At 45.3% G+C, this 18,605-nt stretch overlaps 1 protein-coding gene across 3 annotated transcripts in view; it reads right to left on the bottom strand.

Annotated features, from left to right (window-relative positions):
- Window positions 1-18,605, bottom strand: part of DCLK1 (doublecortin like kinase 1) — a 348,678-nt gene that overhangs the window by 89,568 nt on the left and 240,505 nt on the right. For all 3 annotated transcript variants that reach the window (XM_006057528.4, XM_006057526.4, XM_025262913.3), the window contains exon 5: window positions 8,605-8,721. In XM_006057528.4, coding sequence (XP_006057590.1) covers window positions 8,605-8,721 — 117 coding nt within the window. The remainder of the gene's footprint in view (window positions 1-8,604; window positions 8,722-18,605) is intronic.

Consider the following 18,605-nt stretch of genomic DNA (forward strand, 5'->3'; position numbering starts at 1 on the left):
TGGCATAGTGCCTGGTGCAATCTCAGCATAACCAACTGGGCTACCACCATCTTCTCCTCTCCTAGAATTTTATCATCCATTTCTACTGGACTAGCAACTGCTCCCTAAACGTGCCGTATGTTTCCATGCTTTTGTGCCTTAACTCTCACTGTTTTCTCAGGTGCTGATGCCCTCTGGGCTCTTCTTATCCCGGCAAGATCCTTCAAGTCCCAGTTTATAAGTCCTTTTGTCTGACCCTATTAATGAGATGTAGCCCCGTGGCACTTACTACACTATTATAGTAAAGTAGCATATGTGTTTGTCTCCCAACTTGAAGATAAGAATTGCGGTTTAATCACATTTGTATCCCTACAACCTAATACATGCCTGGAACACAGTTGCTGTCCTGGTTATATTTAATTAACGTGGAGCAGTAGTGGTGAGGATTTATTAAAGCAGTTGCCATAGGGTGCTGCCCCCACAGACAGTGTGTCAAGATAATGGTTCAAAGTTTCAAGGAGTATCTTTGGAAATACTTACCTGCTGAGCAGGGCGGTGTGGGGGGTGGGGGGTGGGTGGGCAGTGGTTGATAAGTGCAGGGAAGGAGAATGGAAGGGGGATTCAGCTGTATAGGCAATAGAAAATTCTAAAAACACAGGGAATGAGTCATCAGCCCTCTGGATTTGCTTGCTGCATTTTGTTTTCAACAATTCTCTTGGAATGCCAAAGCAGAAAAGATCCTCTGTAGAATGTATATGTCTGAAATCTCTGCACTAAAGGAAAAAGACAGCTAAAAATTAATAGCTAGCCATCTGCCTTTGATGGTGCTTGCTATAAGTTTTAAAAATTGACAAATTGGACCAGTATGCTGATTAAAATTCTCTTTGCTTCCCCAGCTTTGATCCTTATCTGCATATGTTGCATAAAATATTTTATATAACTATAAAAAAGTAAAATTTGACTAGTATAAATAAAAAAGACTTGAGGATTTCCAAAGTCACATTAAAGTGAGTTTTAAGCCTGAGAAATATAAGATAATGCTTCCATCGTGGTAGAAGGTCATCAACTAAGGCATCTAGCTTTTCCTTCTTTTAAATGTTCACTCTTGCATCTCTCACATCACTGGTCCCTGGCGGGTTTCAATGCATACTGAATGAATGAATGTCTTAGACTATAAGCTTCTGGAGGGCAAGAAAGTGCATCAGTTTATGCTTGAATTGATGAGCATAAGCATCCACTGGGGACTCAGTTATGTTTGTTATGGCTTCTAAACAGAGGCAGTCACTATATAAGAAAGAAAAATGGCCATCCACCTAACTGGGAATAAAACTCTAAAACAAACAAACTTCTCAAAGTTCTTATAAGAGATCTAAGAGGCCAAAAGTTTGAAATCTCTAAGTTTTTAAGGAGGACTGCCGCAATGATGATTCAAGATAGGTAAACATAGCTTTCTTCTACTTTTAACATTAAGAAAACAAAATAAAACGAAAGCTTATCCATTCTTACTGAAATTGAATGAATGCATAAAATACTCTTATTTGGAGACAGACTTTGTTATAATTTCCCCGTGCAGATAAAGGAATTTGTTGACGAGAAATTCACCTTTAAACTTACACATGTTGTGAGATGTCTATGTTCCAAAGAGACACATGAATAAAACTTCAATCCACACAAAACTCTCTTTATGATGCTCTTACATATTTCTGTTTCTTTAAGAAGTAACTAAAACCAGTTTTTGCCATTTCTTTTTTTAATTAATTAATGTTTGGCTGTGCCAGGTCTTCACTGCTGCACACCGACCTTCTCTAGTTGGGGCTAGTAGGGGCTACTCTGGCGGCGGTGCTCGGCTTTTTCTCTGGTATGCCGGCTTCTTGCTGCAGTGGCTTTTCTTGTTGTGCAGCTCAGGGTCTGGAGTGCACAGACCTATCGGGCTATAGGGCACAACGATAGGGCTCAGCAGTTGCGGCTCATGGGTTTAGTTGCCCTGAAGCATGTGGGGTCTTTCTGGATCAGGGATTGAACCCATGTCCCTTGCACCGGCAGGCGATTCTTAACCCCTGGACTACTGGAGAAGTTTACCCCATTTCTTAATGATACCTCATTCAGTGTTTCAGCACACCATTGTCTGGGGACTTCTTATTCTTGTTTAGACTTCTGGTTCCTTCTTCCTCCAGCTCCAGTTTGCCTTCTTTGGACCCTTTCTGTTATGGAGACTAATAATAATTCAACAGCTCTGTGAATTACTCTATGTGTAAATTATTTAGGGGGCTTAACCTGTGTGCTTCTTGACCGGAGGGGCTATTTCTTTCATCTCTGCATTATTAGTGTCTAGCAAGTGCTCGACACTAGCAGGGTTGAACTTGATATTTCTGAATGTGTAAATGAACACCTTACATTAATAAATCACCTCTAACTTCTCCTAGTCTCAAGAAGAGGAATGAGTAAGGAACAAAGAAAAGATTTACTGAGGAGTCTCATTCTTGTTCTAACATTTGACTTACAAAAGAAAGTTTCTGTCTACTACTGGCAACCATCATGAAGTTGGAGTGAATCATTTTACCCCCTGGAATGCCCCTGCCTGGGACTAACACTTAGGCTTCTATTACAAAGGGTTATGATGTTATAAATCTCAATCTTAAACTAGGTACTGCATCAGTTATTTCCTGAAGATCAAAATTTTAATAAGCAGAGGTGAAGAAACAGTTATCAAGAATGGCCAGCCTGCTGTGTCCAGAGCACTGGAAGCCCCAGTTGCCTGTTCTGAGCAGACACATTAGCCCTGTGACTCTGGGCCAAGCAGTTCCCCCAGCCCTGGCCCTGCTTCCTCATTTAAAAGATAGATTATATATTATATAACAAAGAATAATGTCTTGTCTTGCTTGTTGTTGGGAGAGGAAAATAAAGAGATTAAAGTTCTATGTTAACTCTGATGTTTCATTTAAATGTAAAGCCCAGGTCTTCCTTGGTGGTCCAGTGGTTAAGAATCAGCCTACCAATGCAGGAGACATGAGTTTGATCCCTGGTCCAGAAAGATCCCACATGCCACAGAGCAACTAAGCCAGTGAATTGCAACTATTGAAGCCTGCGCGCCTAGAGTCCCTTTTCTGCAACAAGAGAGAAGCCTGCACAATGCAGCAGAGAGAAGGCCCCCTCACCCCCCACAACTAGAGAAAACCCTCACACAGCAACAAAGACCCAGTGCGGCTATAGATAAATAAATACTTCTAAAAGTGGTAAAGAGATCATTAAAAAACTTCTTAAAAGTAAATGCAAAGTCAACAAAGCAATCACAGATAGCATACTACTACTACTAAGTTGCTTCAGTCGTGTCCGACTCTGTGTGACCCCATAGACGGCAGCCCACGAGGCTCCCCTGTCCCTGGGATTCTCCAGGCAAGAAACTGGAGCGGGTTGCCATTTCCTTCTCCAATGCATGGAAGTGAAAAGTGAAAATGAAGTCACTCAGTCATGTCCGACTCTTAGCGACCCCATGGACTGCAGCCTACCAGGCTCCTCTGTCCATGGGATTTTCCAGGCAAGAGTACTGGAGTGGGTTGCCATTGCCTTCTCCGACAGATAGCATGGGGACCTACAAATCTCAACTTCATGCAATGCTCCAATCTCTGTGTCAGGCAGGAAGGTGAATACTGGAAGCAGAAATTTTAAAACTGAAGGAGAAACCAGTTCAAACTTAAGGTGAATGTGTAAGGAGGAAAAACAAAACTTCCTCAATGTTACAAAGTCAGGTTCATGGTGGAAGGGGGCTGTGGGGGACGTCAATGTTCCAGGAGTATGAAAGGGAAGTTATTCACATTCCAGTCCTATAATTTATGAAAAACAATATACAGGCTATTTTAAGAAAGTTCAGATGCAGTCAATACAGAGAAAATTCACTGCTCCCTTCCACATTTTCAAGAGAAACTTGAGTAGAGGCAGGAGTCTCAGGCTAGTTCAGTGGAGGGGACCAAGGCAGCTGATCCCCTGACATCCAGCAAGAACACCTGCCCTCAAAAGACATGGAGACACCACTGAACCTTCTAAACCCTGGGCTTAGGTCCTGGGAAAAGGGGTCCCTGAGGCAAGCCATGCATTTGCGACTGGGTGTTGCTGCTCTATAAATCCTCTCAAATAAGAATCATCCAGAGGAAGGTGGGAAGATTTGGTAGCAAGTCAGAATCAAGAGACAGTCATCACATATTATAAGCTCTTATATAACCAGGAAATGATTGCATGGCATATCTTCTAAATCAAAAAGCAGGGAGTTGAAAACTATATGCATAAAAGGCTTATATTAAAATGTGATATGTACTTTTTAATTACTTTTGACCTATAAGTTTAAAGATACTTTGAATGAAGTGTTAATTTTTCAAGAATACATTGATTTTAGGATGGATTGGATTATGCTTTCTGAATAGAAATGATAATTCCCTGGCATGGTGTACCTATCACATATTCCAGGTGATTTCTGGTCAAATCAACCAGGTTTTAACTGGTGGAAAAGGGATTCAGAGAAACAGCAGAAAATAGAAATGCTTGTTCGAAGCAACCTATCAATTTTGAGGTAATGTACCCTATGCATTTTAAACTTCTAAAGAGAATGGTTCCAAACGTTGGCAGTGACAAATTCAAATACATCTAATACATTTGCCTATCTCCGTTTTTGAGTTTCCAGAATTACTTTTGGTAAATGATATAGTCATCTTTATTTATAAGATCATAATTAAATACATTTATAAGATTTATATAATCTTAAGAGATGCTGAATAGTGAGTCTGTGACCAGTTAATTCCAAAGTGAAACAATTTCCTGTATTCATAATTATCTTTTTAAGATTAGAGTGATGGTTCTTTTTTTTTTCTTAACTGAAATTTTAGATTCCTTTTTTGAAATAAAGTAGGTTCTTCATTATTTACAAGCTTATTTTTTTCTGAGTTGAAAAAATTCTCTCTTCCTTTTTTTTTCTTTTAGCCCTATATTACCAATGAGAGGCCCCTGTTTAGTCCCGGCTGCCATGATTAGACAGACAGAAGCATGAAGACACTTCTGCATCTGTAGTGGAAACCTGAGCTGCAGACAGTAACTGCTCCTGGTGTCAGGAGCCGGTCCTTAGACACGCACTCCTCTGACCTGCCCACTACCTTCTGTGACCTATGGAGACAAGAAGCAGAGAGAAAGAAATTCTTGCCCAAGCCTAAGAGCTTCTAACTGGCTACAGCTCTTAAAAGACACCACCTCCAAAGGTAATAACAAAAAGTTAATAGCAATAAGTGCATGTTGATTCCCTTAAAATATCTATGATATTAAGAGATGTACGATTTCAGCTAATCTCTCATTCTCATTATTAGATACTTCTTCCTCAACCACACCTGATATTTTTTAAGTACTTTTTGAATTTTTGATTTTTTGGTCTCGCCCCACTACATGTGGGATCTTACTTTGCTAACCAGGGATTGAACCCAAGACTCCTGCAATAGAGGCACAGAGTCTTAATCACTGAACCACCAGGGAAGTCCCATACCCCATGGTGTATACTAAGAGGAAGGAGAGAGGAAAGATTAAGTAAATTTGTGCAGTATCAAAGTGGGTTGGATAGGGCACAAATACTGTTTTTTAATATACACTTTTTTTTGGTGGTATTGATAACGTTCCAACTAATGTGAGGCCTGTTTCTCCTTCACAGCTTTTCACGATTGTACTAAACAGCCACGATTTTAGGGAAAACAGGCTGGCTAGGCCCGTCACCTCTTCTTCCTTCCTGCTCTGTGGGACTTCATCCTACAGCCCAGGTGGGTCTGACTGGAAAAAATGAGGACTGCTCTTTGGTCAAGATTGATCATCCTCCAAAGGGCTCCACTGTAACCTATCAGTTGGTTAATAACAAGCTCCCGCCCCCGAGCGGAGCTTTAACCAGCAGCTTTTCTGTCATCACCCAACCATTCTTGGAGTCTACATCTGCAGGTAGGTGGCATCTCCCCAGAAGGGAGAGCCTTTCTCCAGTATCAATTTCCAGAGAAGAGGTGATCTTCAGACATAAATTCTCTCTTCGCCTGGGGGACTGGCTCTCTGACAGCAGGTCATTATGAGGAAGCAGAAAAGGAGACTGGCACCAGCCACTCTCCTCTGCGCACTGCTACACTTCACAGTGCCGGGTTACGAGGGTTAAAGACAGACACCGCTGCTCGGAGGCAAGCAGGGAGGCAGGAAGGAAGTCATCTTTGTTATGCCAGCAGATGAAGATGAGCAGGCCTCATCTTCCAACCTTGACGGTCCAGAGTCAGTGACTCCCCATGTTTATCTCTTCTTTTGTTACCCACAATCCAAGGGTTCTTAAACTTAGGTGAATATCAGAATAACCTGGAAGGTTTGTGAGAACCCAGACTGCTGGGCCCCATTTCAGGGGATGGTGATGCTGCTGGCCCAGGAACCATACTCTGGAAACCACTTCCTTACCTGTCTGTCCTCCTAAATCTGGGACCAGGATCACCCGATCAGAACTGCCTAGAATACTGGTTAAAACAGGCTTTTGTCCTTGTCAGAATCTAGAGAGTTTGGGGGTAAGAATGGCAAACTCTATACCAAGTTCCCAAATGACTCTCATGAACTTTAAACTTTTGAGTCTCATCACCTTCAGTTCAGTTCAGTTGCTCGGTCATGTCCTACTCTTTGAGACCCAATGAATCACAGCATGCCAGGCTTCCCTGTCCATCACCAACTCCCGAAGTCCACTCAAACTCATGTCCATCGAGTTGGTGATGCCATCCAGCCATCTCATCCTCTGTCGTCCCCTTCTCCTCCTGTCCCCAATCCCTCCCAGCATCAGGGTCTTTTCCAATGAGTTAACTCTTCGCATGAGGTGGCCAAAGTATTGGAGTTTCAGCTTCAGCATCAGTCCTTCCAATGAACACCCAGGACTGATCTCCTTCAGAATGGACTGGTTGGATCTCCTTGCAGTCCAAGGGACTCCCAAGAGTCTTCTCCAACACCACAGTTCAAAAGGATCCATTCTTTGGTGCTCAGCTTTCTTCACAGTCCAACTCTCACATCCATACATGACCGCTGGAAAAACCAAAGCCTTGACTAGATGGCCCTTTGTTGGCAAAGTAATGTCTCTGCTTTTTAATATGCTATCTAGGTTGGTCATAACTTTCCTTCCAACAAGTAAGCGTCTTTTAATTTCATGGCTGCAGTCACCATCTGCAGTGATTTTGGAGCCCCAGAAAATAAAGTCTGACACTGTTTCCACTGTTTCTCCATCTGTTTCCCATGAAGTGATGGGACCAGATGCCATGATCTTAGTTTTCTGAATGTTGAGCTTTAAGCCAACTCATCACCTTACTCTTTAACAGAGTCTGACATCAGTGTTCTGTCCAGTCTAGGTGACCTTACAACACAATAAGGGAGGAGCTCCGAGTTCATCGAAAAATAGGTGAGGCACACTCACCCCACCCCAAGGGCCAGCTGTGTTGTGAGATGCTGTAGCCATGCTGTGGGGAGGGGACAAAGTGAGAAGAAGGTCTTGGAGGACCTGCTAGGGAAGAGTGTGCATGTGTGCGTGCAAAGTTGCTTCAGTCGTATCCGACTCTTTGCAACCCTATGGACTGTGGCATGCAGCAAAGCCCCCAGGGAAAAGCACCTCTTAGAGAACCAAGGTGGACCACATGGTCCAGCCAACTAAGAGTCCCTTCTAAGACTCGTTTCAGAAGTTTCAGTTTTAATCAGAAAAAAAAAAAAAGATTACAGGGTCTCCACTTTTAAACAGGGAGGCTGTAATTCACACTGGGCAGTCGTGCTTGAGGGAGGTCCTGTAGCCCGAGCCTAGAGATCTTCTCACATCCCTCTGGGACCACACTGCTGAGTGTAAGAAGGCCTCCGTATAGACCCTAAAGGTCTTGGTCTCTATTTATAAGAGCTTCCCTGCCTGCCTTTGTGAAATCAGGTGACGATCACTCTGATGTATGTATCATTTAGTAATTCACATTCAACAGTTTAGAGCACTTAGTAAATAATTACCTACCACCGTGAACTAGATCTTCTACCTAAGACACAGACAGACAAACTGATTCATGTCAGTTTAAGGCCAAAGAAGGACAGGGCAGAGCTGAGGCGCTCATCCTGCGAGTCCACATCCTGCTCCAACACCAGCACTAGCCCAGGACAGACAGGAGCCAGGCCCAGAGGCACTGCAGTTACTGGGGCCCCAGGGCTGTGCTGGGGCCACAGCGAAAGTGTGCTGATCAAGACTCAGCGCACACAAGCAGCAGCCTCCTCACCAGCCAGTCACAAGTGGAACAGGAGCTTTAATGAAGGTTCCTGGAGTCAGGGGCCCTGAGCCTAAAAAGTATTTCTTTTTTTTTTTTTGAGCAGAAATGATGCAAGTCGGGAGCGTACTCCTATTTGTGGGCAAGTCTGGGTTTTCCGAATCTTTCATTAAGTTTTCCTGAACCCGATGTTTTTTCTTACAGCCAACATGCTAGACTCTGGCAAATCTGTTCCCCCAGCTTACCATGTTCTAAAATTATAAACCGGAATCTGCACTCTGTTGAAACCTCACGCTCTGGGCTTTCACACACCCTCTGCTCAGCATGCGTCACAAAGCAGTCGATCCGGGCTCCTCCGCGGCCTTACCTGAGCTGGTGGATGCCGGGGATTTGCTGCGTCGGGAAGGCCCTGGGCTCTTGGTGGTGCTCCTGCGGGAGGACGAAGCTATTTTGGTGTAGGAAGTGGACTTCACCACTCGACATTCTGGGGAAAGAAGAAAGGCCACACGTCAGTAGAGGGGCACGGCGCGTACCATTCAAAATGTACAATAAACTTGGAATCAGAAATATACAGCCCTCCTTGGTCACACGTGCTTCCTGCCGGCTCAGAGCATGTCTATGACAACAGAACCAAGACGAAGACCAGAAAGGGCACAGTGGACATCTCAGACATCGAGCTAAATGCAGCTGTCCCTCTGTATTCACGGGGATTTGGTTCCAGAACTACCCGCCCTCAACCATCACCACCAGTGGTTGCTCTGGCCTGGCCAGGTGGCCCTGCAGGAGATTCCCATTTCTTAAACAGACAGACAAGAGTGCATAGGAACATATCAGCACAAATTAAAAGGTAGACACAAGCAAGAAACAATATCAGAAGATACGATCAGAACCACCATATTAATAATGACTGAGAGTGCGTCTCGAGGTTTTAATTCACAAAACAAGGGACTTCCTTCATGGTTCAGTGGCTAAGATTTCCCACTCCCAATGCAGGGTACCCAGGCTCACTCCCTGGTCAGGGAACTAAATCCCACATGTTGCAACAGCAACAGACCCAGCACAGCCAAAAAAAAAAAAAAAAAGAATATATATATGCACACACAGAGACACTTAAAAAAAAATACAGGCACTATGATTCTTTAAGAGAGTAAAGTGTTAGTCACTCAGTTGTGTCAACTCTTTGCAACCCTATGCACTGTAGCCCACTAGGCTCCTCTGTCCATGGGATTTTCCAGGCAAGAATAACGGAGTGGGTTGCCATGCCCTCCCTTCCAGGGGATCTCCCCGACTCAGGAATCGAACTTGGGTCTCCACTGCAGGCAGATTCTTTACTGTCTGAGCCACCAGGGAAAGCCACATAATTCACAAAACAGATCTTTGCACCATGTGACAAGGACATCCACTTGGCTCAAGGCTCTGTCCACACCACTGACAACACCCCTTGGAGTCTGTCCCAGCCTACAGACATTGGTCTGGCCTCTCAGAAGCACATGAGGAACAAGACTGGACAGATCTAATGCTGCCTGTCCACTGGCACGCTTCCAGTGACATTTCTACTGAGTGTTCGCTCCATGCCAGGCGGTGAGCTCTGCAGGCCTGGTGGAGGACACATGTGATTTTGGAACCAGAAACACCGACCACCTGGCAAGAATCTTTTAACCAGTGAGGGCTAGTTTTTCTTTTGTGGGCCTCATATTTGAAAAATGTTGGCTTATGAAACAAATTGCACAAAATAATAATACATTTCTCACTATAAATCAAAACCAGGACTACAAGGAGGGCAGGATAACTAGGATTTTTTTCCCCTAGGTCATGAACATTTAGAGGTCACATAAATTTAAAATAATAATTTAAAAAAGCCTGGCGTCTAGTTAGCAGGGATGAATGGTTAAAATAGAAAGTTACCAGATGGTGCACACTGGTAATAACACCCATCTGTGAGCCGCAAAGTGAATTAAAAAGTTGATTTTGGGGTCTGTCGCATGCTGTTTGCCACAGGTGCCAGAAATTGCTAGTTCTGGGCTCCACCTACCAGCTAGGGTTCTGGAGCAGCATAACAGAACCGCTGTTACCACACTAAGTTGACATGTTTCCAGCCACCAGAAAGAAACTGGGTATTTTTGTCAGGCGGCTCAGTCTTACCAGAGCTAATGTAGGCGTTCTATTTGATTTTTGGAGTACTGAAAAAAACCCTGTGGACTCATGCCACGCTTCTACAGCTTCTATGGCTTCTCTTGAACTCATTTTCCACCATATTATTAATCTATCAAAAGGGTTCATCTATTCATTTGCCTCCCCATCCCCAACGCCCTTGGTGGTGGTTTAGTCGCTAAGCTGTATCCGACTCCTGCGAACCCATGGACTGTAGCCCACCAGGTTTCCTCTGTCCATGGGATTCTCCAGGCAAGAATACTAGGGGGGGTTGCCATTTCCTTCTCAAGGGAATCTTCCCGACCCAGGGATCGAACCCAGGTCTCCTGCACTGCAGGCAGATTCTTTACTGACTGAGCTACCAGGGGTACCACCTAGTCCTGGCATATTTAAAAGCACATAATAGCTGCTCAATAAATACTGGCCCACGTTGTTACTCATCTTGTTACCGGCTGTGTGAACTCATAACTACTATTTGCTAGAATGATCCAACCTCTCATTTTACAGATAAGGCAAGTGAGACTCTGAGGGGCTAAATGGTCTGCAATGGAATCCCAGCCTCTTGGATCCTCGCAACCCCAGGATCTGGTGCGGTGGCCTGTTCCATTGTGAGTAAAGGCTGGAAAATTAACAGTGACCATGGGCGGGGCAGATGGACAAGTGGGTGGTGGTGGATAATGGGAATGAAGGCAAGCAACTCATTGTCATAAACATTAAATTAAAATTTAAATACTAAATTTAGATTATCAAGTCTATCAAGCAAGTCTATCAAGATGCTTACTGCATCAGAAAAAAAAAAAAAAAGAAACAAGGAACTCTCTTTCAAAAATGGAATTATAGGAAATAATCGTTTGAGAGATCATGGAGTCCAAAAGACAATTACAAATCTCATGCCACTTGCCTTCAGGATAAGAGTGAAGCTTCTGAGTCATACAGGGAGATTAGCATCATCCTGAAAGGCTAGGGTTGAGTAACAGAACAGACACACAACAATGATAACTGCACCCCCGGCCCCGCCACCACCCAGGGTCAAATTAAAACCAGTGAAGACACCAGCAGCACAGCCATAAATTAGAGAAAAAACAAAAAACAAAAACAACAAAGGACTCCAATCATCTTTCCCATTACAGTGAGGATTTTAATTACTTTAAATGGAAATGGTATTTTATGATGGTGAAAGATGCCATGGAGAAGGACAAATGCTTCGTTACTTTGGAGAGAATGCCAAAATCTCTGTCAGCTTAAAAGCACACTTTAGAAAGCTTGTGACTAATACGATCTAAATGGCCAGTAAAGCACAAAACCTTATTTGTTCTCACGAAGGCCATTTCACAGACTCTGGCAAGGAAGCAAATAGCACCCTCCCCTCTCTGCTGGGGTCATTTGCCTTTGGAGTCAATCACTTCATTCTGATATTTTTGGCATCTTCCTATTAAGAGGGATGCATTTCCTTTGGCTGTGGGGACACTTCTTGAGGCGGATGAGATTCAAGGGCTGTAGGTAAGCCACTTGAAAGAAGCTTCAGGACAGTAATTTCTCTTGCCACTGATGGTCACACCTTTCCCAAACACAGAAAATCAGATGAAATACATTAACTGGGTCTCTATGACTGGACCTCCCATAGCAAGCAAGCAAGTAAGCAAGCAAAGTCTGATTAAATCTCTGCTTCAGAAAGTCCCTATAATCATAGCTCTGCGAGGGGGAGAGTACCATTCTCCATATGGTCTGTACTGATGTTAGCTTTACAGATGTTCTCATAATCTGGTAAAAGAGAAGTTAGGACATTTCCCACCTTCACCCTGGACCCCAACTCATGAAACAGGCGCTCTGTGATGGCCAGATTTAGACAGCCAGGATGTGAATGCAGAGGGAGGAAATTGGAGAAGGAATACACCCTTCGGCCCTGTTCCCAGTGGCATGAGAACCACCCCCCCGCCCCATTAGAGCAGATTCTCCCCCAACTCAGAAATAGTTGGGAAGTGTAGGCTGATGTGTAATGAAAGGTGCTAGAGAACAGGAACAATTCCAGAACTCCAACACCAGCATCAGCAGCTCACCTGAGCTCACACAGCCAAGACGTTCATGCATTCAACAGAGCCTGATAGTATCTTTTGGAAAACCTTGAAGGACAAGGTGATGTCCCTTCAATGCCGAGGCAGCCTTAATGACATGCTGCAAGCTGGCTAGAGAATATCCTCTAAACACGAGATTTCTTTACTCCTCTAATCTCTTTGTAAAGCCAGCAGAATAAAATCACTGTCGGGCAGAGACCTCTCAGTTATCACTACTCTAAATTCAGTTGTCCTGAGCTACTTAAGAGATGGGCACGTTCATCTAGAAGCATCTGTTACCAGCAGTAGATGCTCTGTGTGTTCTTGCCCATCCTGATAACAAACAGGCTCCCTGCTAACTTGGCAAAGGTACAAAGCTTCCAAACGGAACAGTATAGCTAAGGTGGTAAAGAATCCACCTGCAATGCAGGAGACCCCGCTTCTACTCCTGGGTCGGGAAGATCCCCTGGAGAAGGGAACGGCTACCCACTCCAGTATTCTATACCGTCCATGGGGTCACAAAGAGTCGGACAGGCCTGAGTGACTTTCACATTCTTTTACTTCCTCTCCGTGGCTACGTGCCAGAAAGTCAGGGAGCCCATTTAGTTCTAGAGACATTTGACAAATATAGCATGAGTTCAGTGACCAAAAGAGAAAACCTCCAATTCTGGCTGTCTAACTGTCCAACAGAAGTACCTCTTATATGTTCAGATGCTCTGGGTTGGAATGACCCATCTGAGAATACCACGGTTACCCATTCAAAGCTGTCCTCAATTCATGAATATCCTCCCCTCCTGTCTTGGTGAGGGGCTGGCCAGCGTCTTTCTGGTGTACCTCCAGTGCCTGGGGTATTCACCACCTTCTGGCTCAGCCTTCTGGCTGTTGAAGCTCTGATCATCCTGCTTGGCCTCCAGCTTTCTGTGTGGATGAGCTTAAGACCATTCCTGGTGTGACTGATAGCTCATGTTTACTTCCTATAGAAAAATAATGATTTTCACACTTTAGGGCAGTCTTTTAGGAGAATTCAAATGTTGGTTCCTAGGAACTCCCTGGTGGTCCGGTGGTTAGGACTCCACAGGGCTTAGGTCCAGTCCCTGGTAGGGGAACTAAGATCCTGAAAGCCTCACAGCAAGGCAAAAAGCAAACAAGCAAAAAATTCCACAAAAGTAGGCTCCTGCAGGAAGGGCCGGTCTGCTGCATTTCCCCAGTGGGGATGAAGGCTCAGAACTGAGGCCCGTTCTCTTTTTTCTGCACCACTTAGGTTCAGAGTCAGTTCTGACACTGCAGTGAAAACTCCCATTCCTACTGACGGCGGGGTTTGGAACCAGCGTTCCAAAGCTCCAAATGCAGCAGGTCTTGGCATAAAAGCAGTGGAGACAGAAACACCCTAAACCATAGTTTTTTTAAAAAAATAAAATCTGTAGCAGATTGGACTGGAAGCAAAGGCGCCGGCTGGAGTGGCTTCACTGGAGAATAAAGTCCCAGAAACTGAGATTTTTTAAAGCACCTTCTAAAAATATATCTCTGTGTGTCTAAACCCAGCACCTAGACTGGCCCACCACAACCCTCAGAACCCCCAGCTCAGAATGGCACACACGTGTTCCTGCGTGATGTTGCGTGGCTACTGGCTGTGAAACTAACAGGAATCAGCTCTGGAGCACTTGATGGCTGGGTGCTGACCCTTCTGTAACATCTGGAGGAGGCTTTCTCGCGCTGGCATGCTCTGTCCTGACATCTCGGGAGTCACCACTCAGATCTACTGTTTTAACTGTGTGAGCGATTCTCTTCCCCAAATACTTTTTTTCTCCTGAGAGTCAAATAAACAGTAATTTTCCCGCATAACAGCTGAGTGTATCTGGTGCTCTAGGAGACTGCCTGGAGGCCCAGGTTCCTGCTTCTTGTCTGTCACCCCTGAGTGTTCTTCTCCGTGTAGTCCCAGCCCGCTCATTGTACCATCATCAAGTTTCAGCCCTGGGGAAAAGAGAAAAAGAGGAAGGCTTCCGAATACTAGGCAGGAAAGGCTGCCGTGTGCCTCGCGGCACCAGATCTTTCCTTTCTGATGCGAATCTGGGTCTTTCCTTTTTCCCACATGAGCTGAGCTGTTCAGGGCCAGGAGCTAGTGGACTCCCTGCTCTCTACCTGCTAGATGTTGGTAGCATCTCCCTAGTTGTGACGACCAGAATATGTCTCCACACGTTGCCATAGCCCCTGGTTGAGAACCACTTCTGGATCTGTCCACTAGTGATGTTCCCAATGGTCTTCAATAAATTCTTCAATTCTTCCTTGAGGGTGTTAATGAAGCCATCACCAACCACCTGCCCGGGGGCCTAAACAACGCACTTTGCACATTCTTTCCGTAGATTGGGCCAACATGACCATGCCCTCCTCTAGGGAATCTTCTCGACCTAGGGATCAAACCTGCATCTCTTATGTCTCCTGCATTGGCAGGCGGGTTCCTTACCACTAGCGCCACCTGGGAAGCCCCAAAACAATGCATTCTACACATTCTCTCTGTAGATTTGGTCAACATGGATTCATAGTTTTGGGTATCTGTGGATCCACTGCAGTGAAGATACCGTGACTGGCAATGTTGTAAGTCTTCCAGTTGTTTGTTAAAATCAGATCAGCATGCACTGCTTTGCCGTCTCTGAGAACACGGTGACGTGGGACCCTGAAACGGTCGTGGCTTCTTAATTGAGAGTTTAGAAAGTGGAAGAAATCTTGAAATCAAGGTGCTACAGAGCCACCACAGTCCCTTCGAAGGCTCTAGAAAAGAACCTTGGCCTTGCTTCCTCCTCTTTCTGGTGGCTCCAGGTGTTCCCCGGCTCACGACCGCATCACGGAGACCTCTGCCCACATCTTCACGTGGACTTCCCTTCAGTGTGTCTGTGTCAAAACCTTTTGCCTCCTTCTTAGGCTGGTATTTGTGACAGCATTTCAGGTTTGCCTGGATGATCCAAAACAATCTCCTCATCTCAAGATCCTTCACTTAATTATATCTGCAGAGAAGCTTTTTCTAAGTTAGGGAACATTTCAGTCAGTCAGTCAGTTCAGTTGCTCAGTGGCGTCTGACTCTTTGCGACCCCGTGGACTGGAGCATGCTGGGTTTCCCTGTCCATCACCAACTCCCCGAGCTTGCTCAAACTCATGTCCATCAAGTTGGTGTTGCCATCCAACCATCTCATCCTCTGTCGTCCCCTTCTCCTCCTGCCTTCAATCTTTCCCAGCATCAGGGTCTTTTCCAAGGAGTCAGTTCTTCACATGAGGTGGCCAAAGTATTGGAGTTTCAGCTTCAGCACCAGTCCTTCCAATGAATATTCAGGACTGATTTCCTTTAGGATGGACTGGTTTGATCTCCTTACAGTCCAAGGGACTCTCAAGAGTTTCCTCCAACACCACAGTTCAAAAGCATCAATTCTTTGGTGCTCAGCTTTCTTTATGGTCCATTTGCAAGGGACCATAAAGAAAGGGAACATTTACAAGTTGACATTCTCGGGTGGTCATTCAACCTACTACAGTGGGTGTGATGCAACTTTAGGACAAACCTTTCTTGAAAATTTTTGTCAGGATTCTGCTGTTACTCCCCCACCTAAAGCCCTTCTAGGACTCATTGCTGCTCTTTGAGAACATGCCAAGCACAGCCTGTAAGGTCCCTGCCCACCTCAGCTCCTCTCTCCTCCTTCCTCTGTACACACTATTGCAGTTTCTGACAGACACTAAGTGTCTTCCTGCCTCTGGCCTTTAGAGAACACTAATTTCCCTGCAGGAGGAACAGCTCCACCCTGGTGCTGTCTCACTTCCACTCATCCTTCCCTGTTCAGCTTAAATTCAACTATTTTGCAAATATTTACCAAGTTCCTGCTGTTTAGGTGCCAGGATGCAGCAGTAAATCAGGAGACAGGGTACCTGCTCTGGTGGGAGTTTATACTGTAGAAGATGAAATGGGCCTTAAAACACAAAAACAAGAACAAGAGCAGATTTTCTAACCGCTCTGTCAAGGAAAGAAAGATGCTGCGATGGTGACAGTGAGTGGCGGGGTGAGTGGTTTCTCTCCGGGGGTGGCCAGAGAAGGTCTCTGGGATGGGATAGAGGACACTGCAGGTGAGCTCTGAACACAGGAAGGAACCAGCCACGGGTAGATTACAGGAGAGAGGGAGGCAGGGGCCAGAGTGAGTCAGGATTGGGAAGATTAAATAAGGCATTTGGATTTTACTGAAGCAAGAAGGAAAGTTACAGAAGGAGTTTAAACAAAAGCGTTGAAATGTTCAGGTCGGAGAAGGCAATGGCACCCCACTCCAGTACTCTCGCCCGGAAAATCCCATGGACAGAGGAGCCTGGAGGGCTGCAGTCCATGGGGTCGCGAAGAGTCAGACACGACTTCACTTTCACTTTTCACTTTCATGCATTGGAGAAGGAAATGGCAACACACTCCAGTGTTCTTGCCTGGAGAATCCCAGGGACGGGGGAGCCTGGTGGGCTGCCGTCTATGGGGTCGCACAGAGTCGGACATGACTGAAGCGACTTAGCAGCAGCAGCGAGTCTAAAAGATCGGTTCAGTTGCTCAGTTGTGTCCAGCTCTTTGCAACCCCATGGACTGCAGCACGCCAGGCCTCCCTGTCCATCACCAACTCCCGGAGCTTGCTCAGACTCACGCCCATTGGGTTGGTGATGCCATCCAAGCATCTCATCCTCTGTCATCCCTCTCTCCTCCTGCCATCACCTTAGGGCTAATTTAGGTGAGGAAGGGTGGTAGCTTGGACCAGGACACAGGTAATAGAATGGATGGAAAAGGAGGACTTGACATACAGTGTGGTGGTCCAGTCCACAGGCTTAACGGGGGGTCTCAGTGGGGTTGGTGGGGGGAGTGAGCAGGACACCCCCGCTTACACGCTCTTTCTCCAGTACTTCTGTACTTCTGAGACCCTCTGACTGGTCTGCACAACGTAGTGGCTTCATGTGCTGAAGGCAGGAGAGAGAAGGGGTTTACCAGAGCCCACGGTCCCCCTTCAGGATAAAGGACAGACTTTCCCACTCTGAAAATGTAGAACCCTTGTCCTTCTTTTGACCAACTGAATTAGAATCACTGGAGATGGAACCTGAAGCATTAAAAAGAAGAGAAAAAAAAAAAAATCCCCAGGTGATCCCAATAGTATCAGTCCACAGACCAGAAACTTTCTGCCACTCTGGTCCACAGATAAGAAAATCACTTAAAAAAAAATCCAGAGGCTCAGCATTTGAAGTAATTGTGCAATGTGGCATTTGGAACAAAGGATTAAACCAAGAGTCTGAAGAGAGAGATTAGCAGGATAAATCAGCCTTGAAAAAACAAAAAGTATCCATCCTACTTAGATCTGGTCCCAACTCAAATTTTCAAAAACAACAAACTGTCTCCCTGAGGCTCAGCCGAAAGCAGACTTTGGAAGAAGAACCGCAGTTCCCGTTTATTAACAACTCATAACCACCTGGTTATCATTAGTTACAAGATGGAAATGATCTGAAAGATAGGTAAGAAACAGATAAATTACCTAAGAACCAAAAGGAAGAAAAAAGTGAGTTACAAATTTCTCTGAGAGAAAAACAAACAAACAAAAACATGGAAGTGTGAATTGGCATAAAATTTCATAGCTCTGTCCTATAGAGTAAGGCTTCATTTCATGCCTGACTTTATCCCACTCCTGCAGGAATAAGTAGTGTACATCTTTGGTCCAGTGGCTCCAGCCCAGGCCCAAGTGGCTCAGGGGTCAGGAGGTTTCCATGGGGCTCCCTGAGAAAGGGAAAGGTGTAGAGTCGCGGGGCACCCCTCAGTGATGACGCTGATAACGCTGGGTGTGCCATTCACAACGGGTGAGGTTCTGTTCTGAACTGTCCTGTGCCGCCTTAATGAGATCAGGACGAGTCATAGCTTAGATGGGGTCTACTCTCCTCCCATCTAAACAGAGTCACAGGCTCTGTGCTGTCCGGAAGTTTAGGCCATCTTGTTTAGGGACGTTCTCTAGCATCTTGTGGAGAAGGCAATGGCACCCCACTCCAGTACTCTTGCCTGGAAAATCTCATGGATGGAGGAGCCTGGTAGGCTGCAGTCCATGGGGTTGCTAGGAGGCGGACACGACTGAGCGACTTCACTTTCACTGTTCACTTTCATGCATTGGAGAAGGAAATGGCAACC

This window comes from Bubalus bubalis, chromosome 13 (genome assembly GCF_019923935.1).
Source record: "Bubalus bubalis isolate 160015118507 breed Murrah chromosome 13, NDDB_SH_1, whole genome shotgun sequence".
NCBI lineage: Eukaryota > Metazoa > Chordata > Mammalia > Artiodactyla > Bovidae > Bubalus > Bubalus bubalis.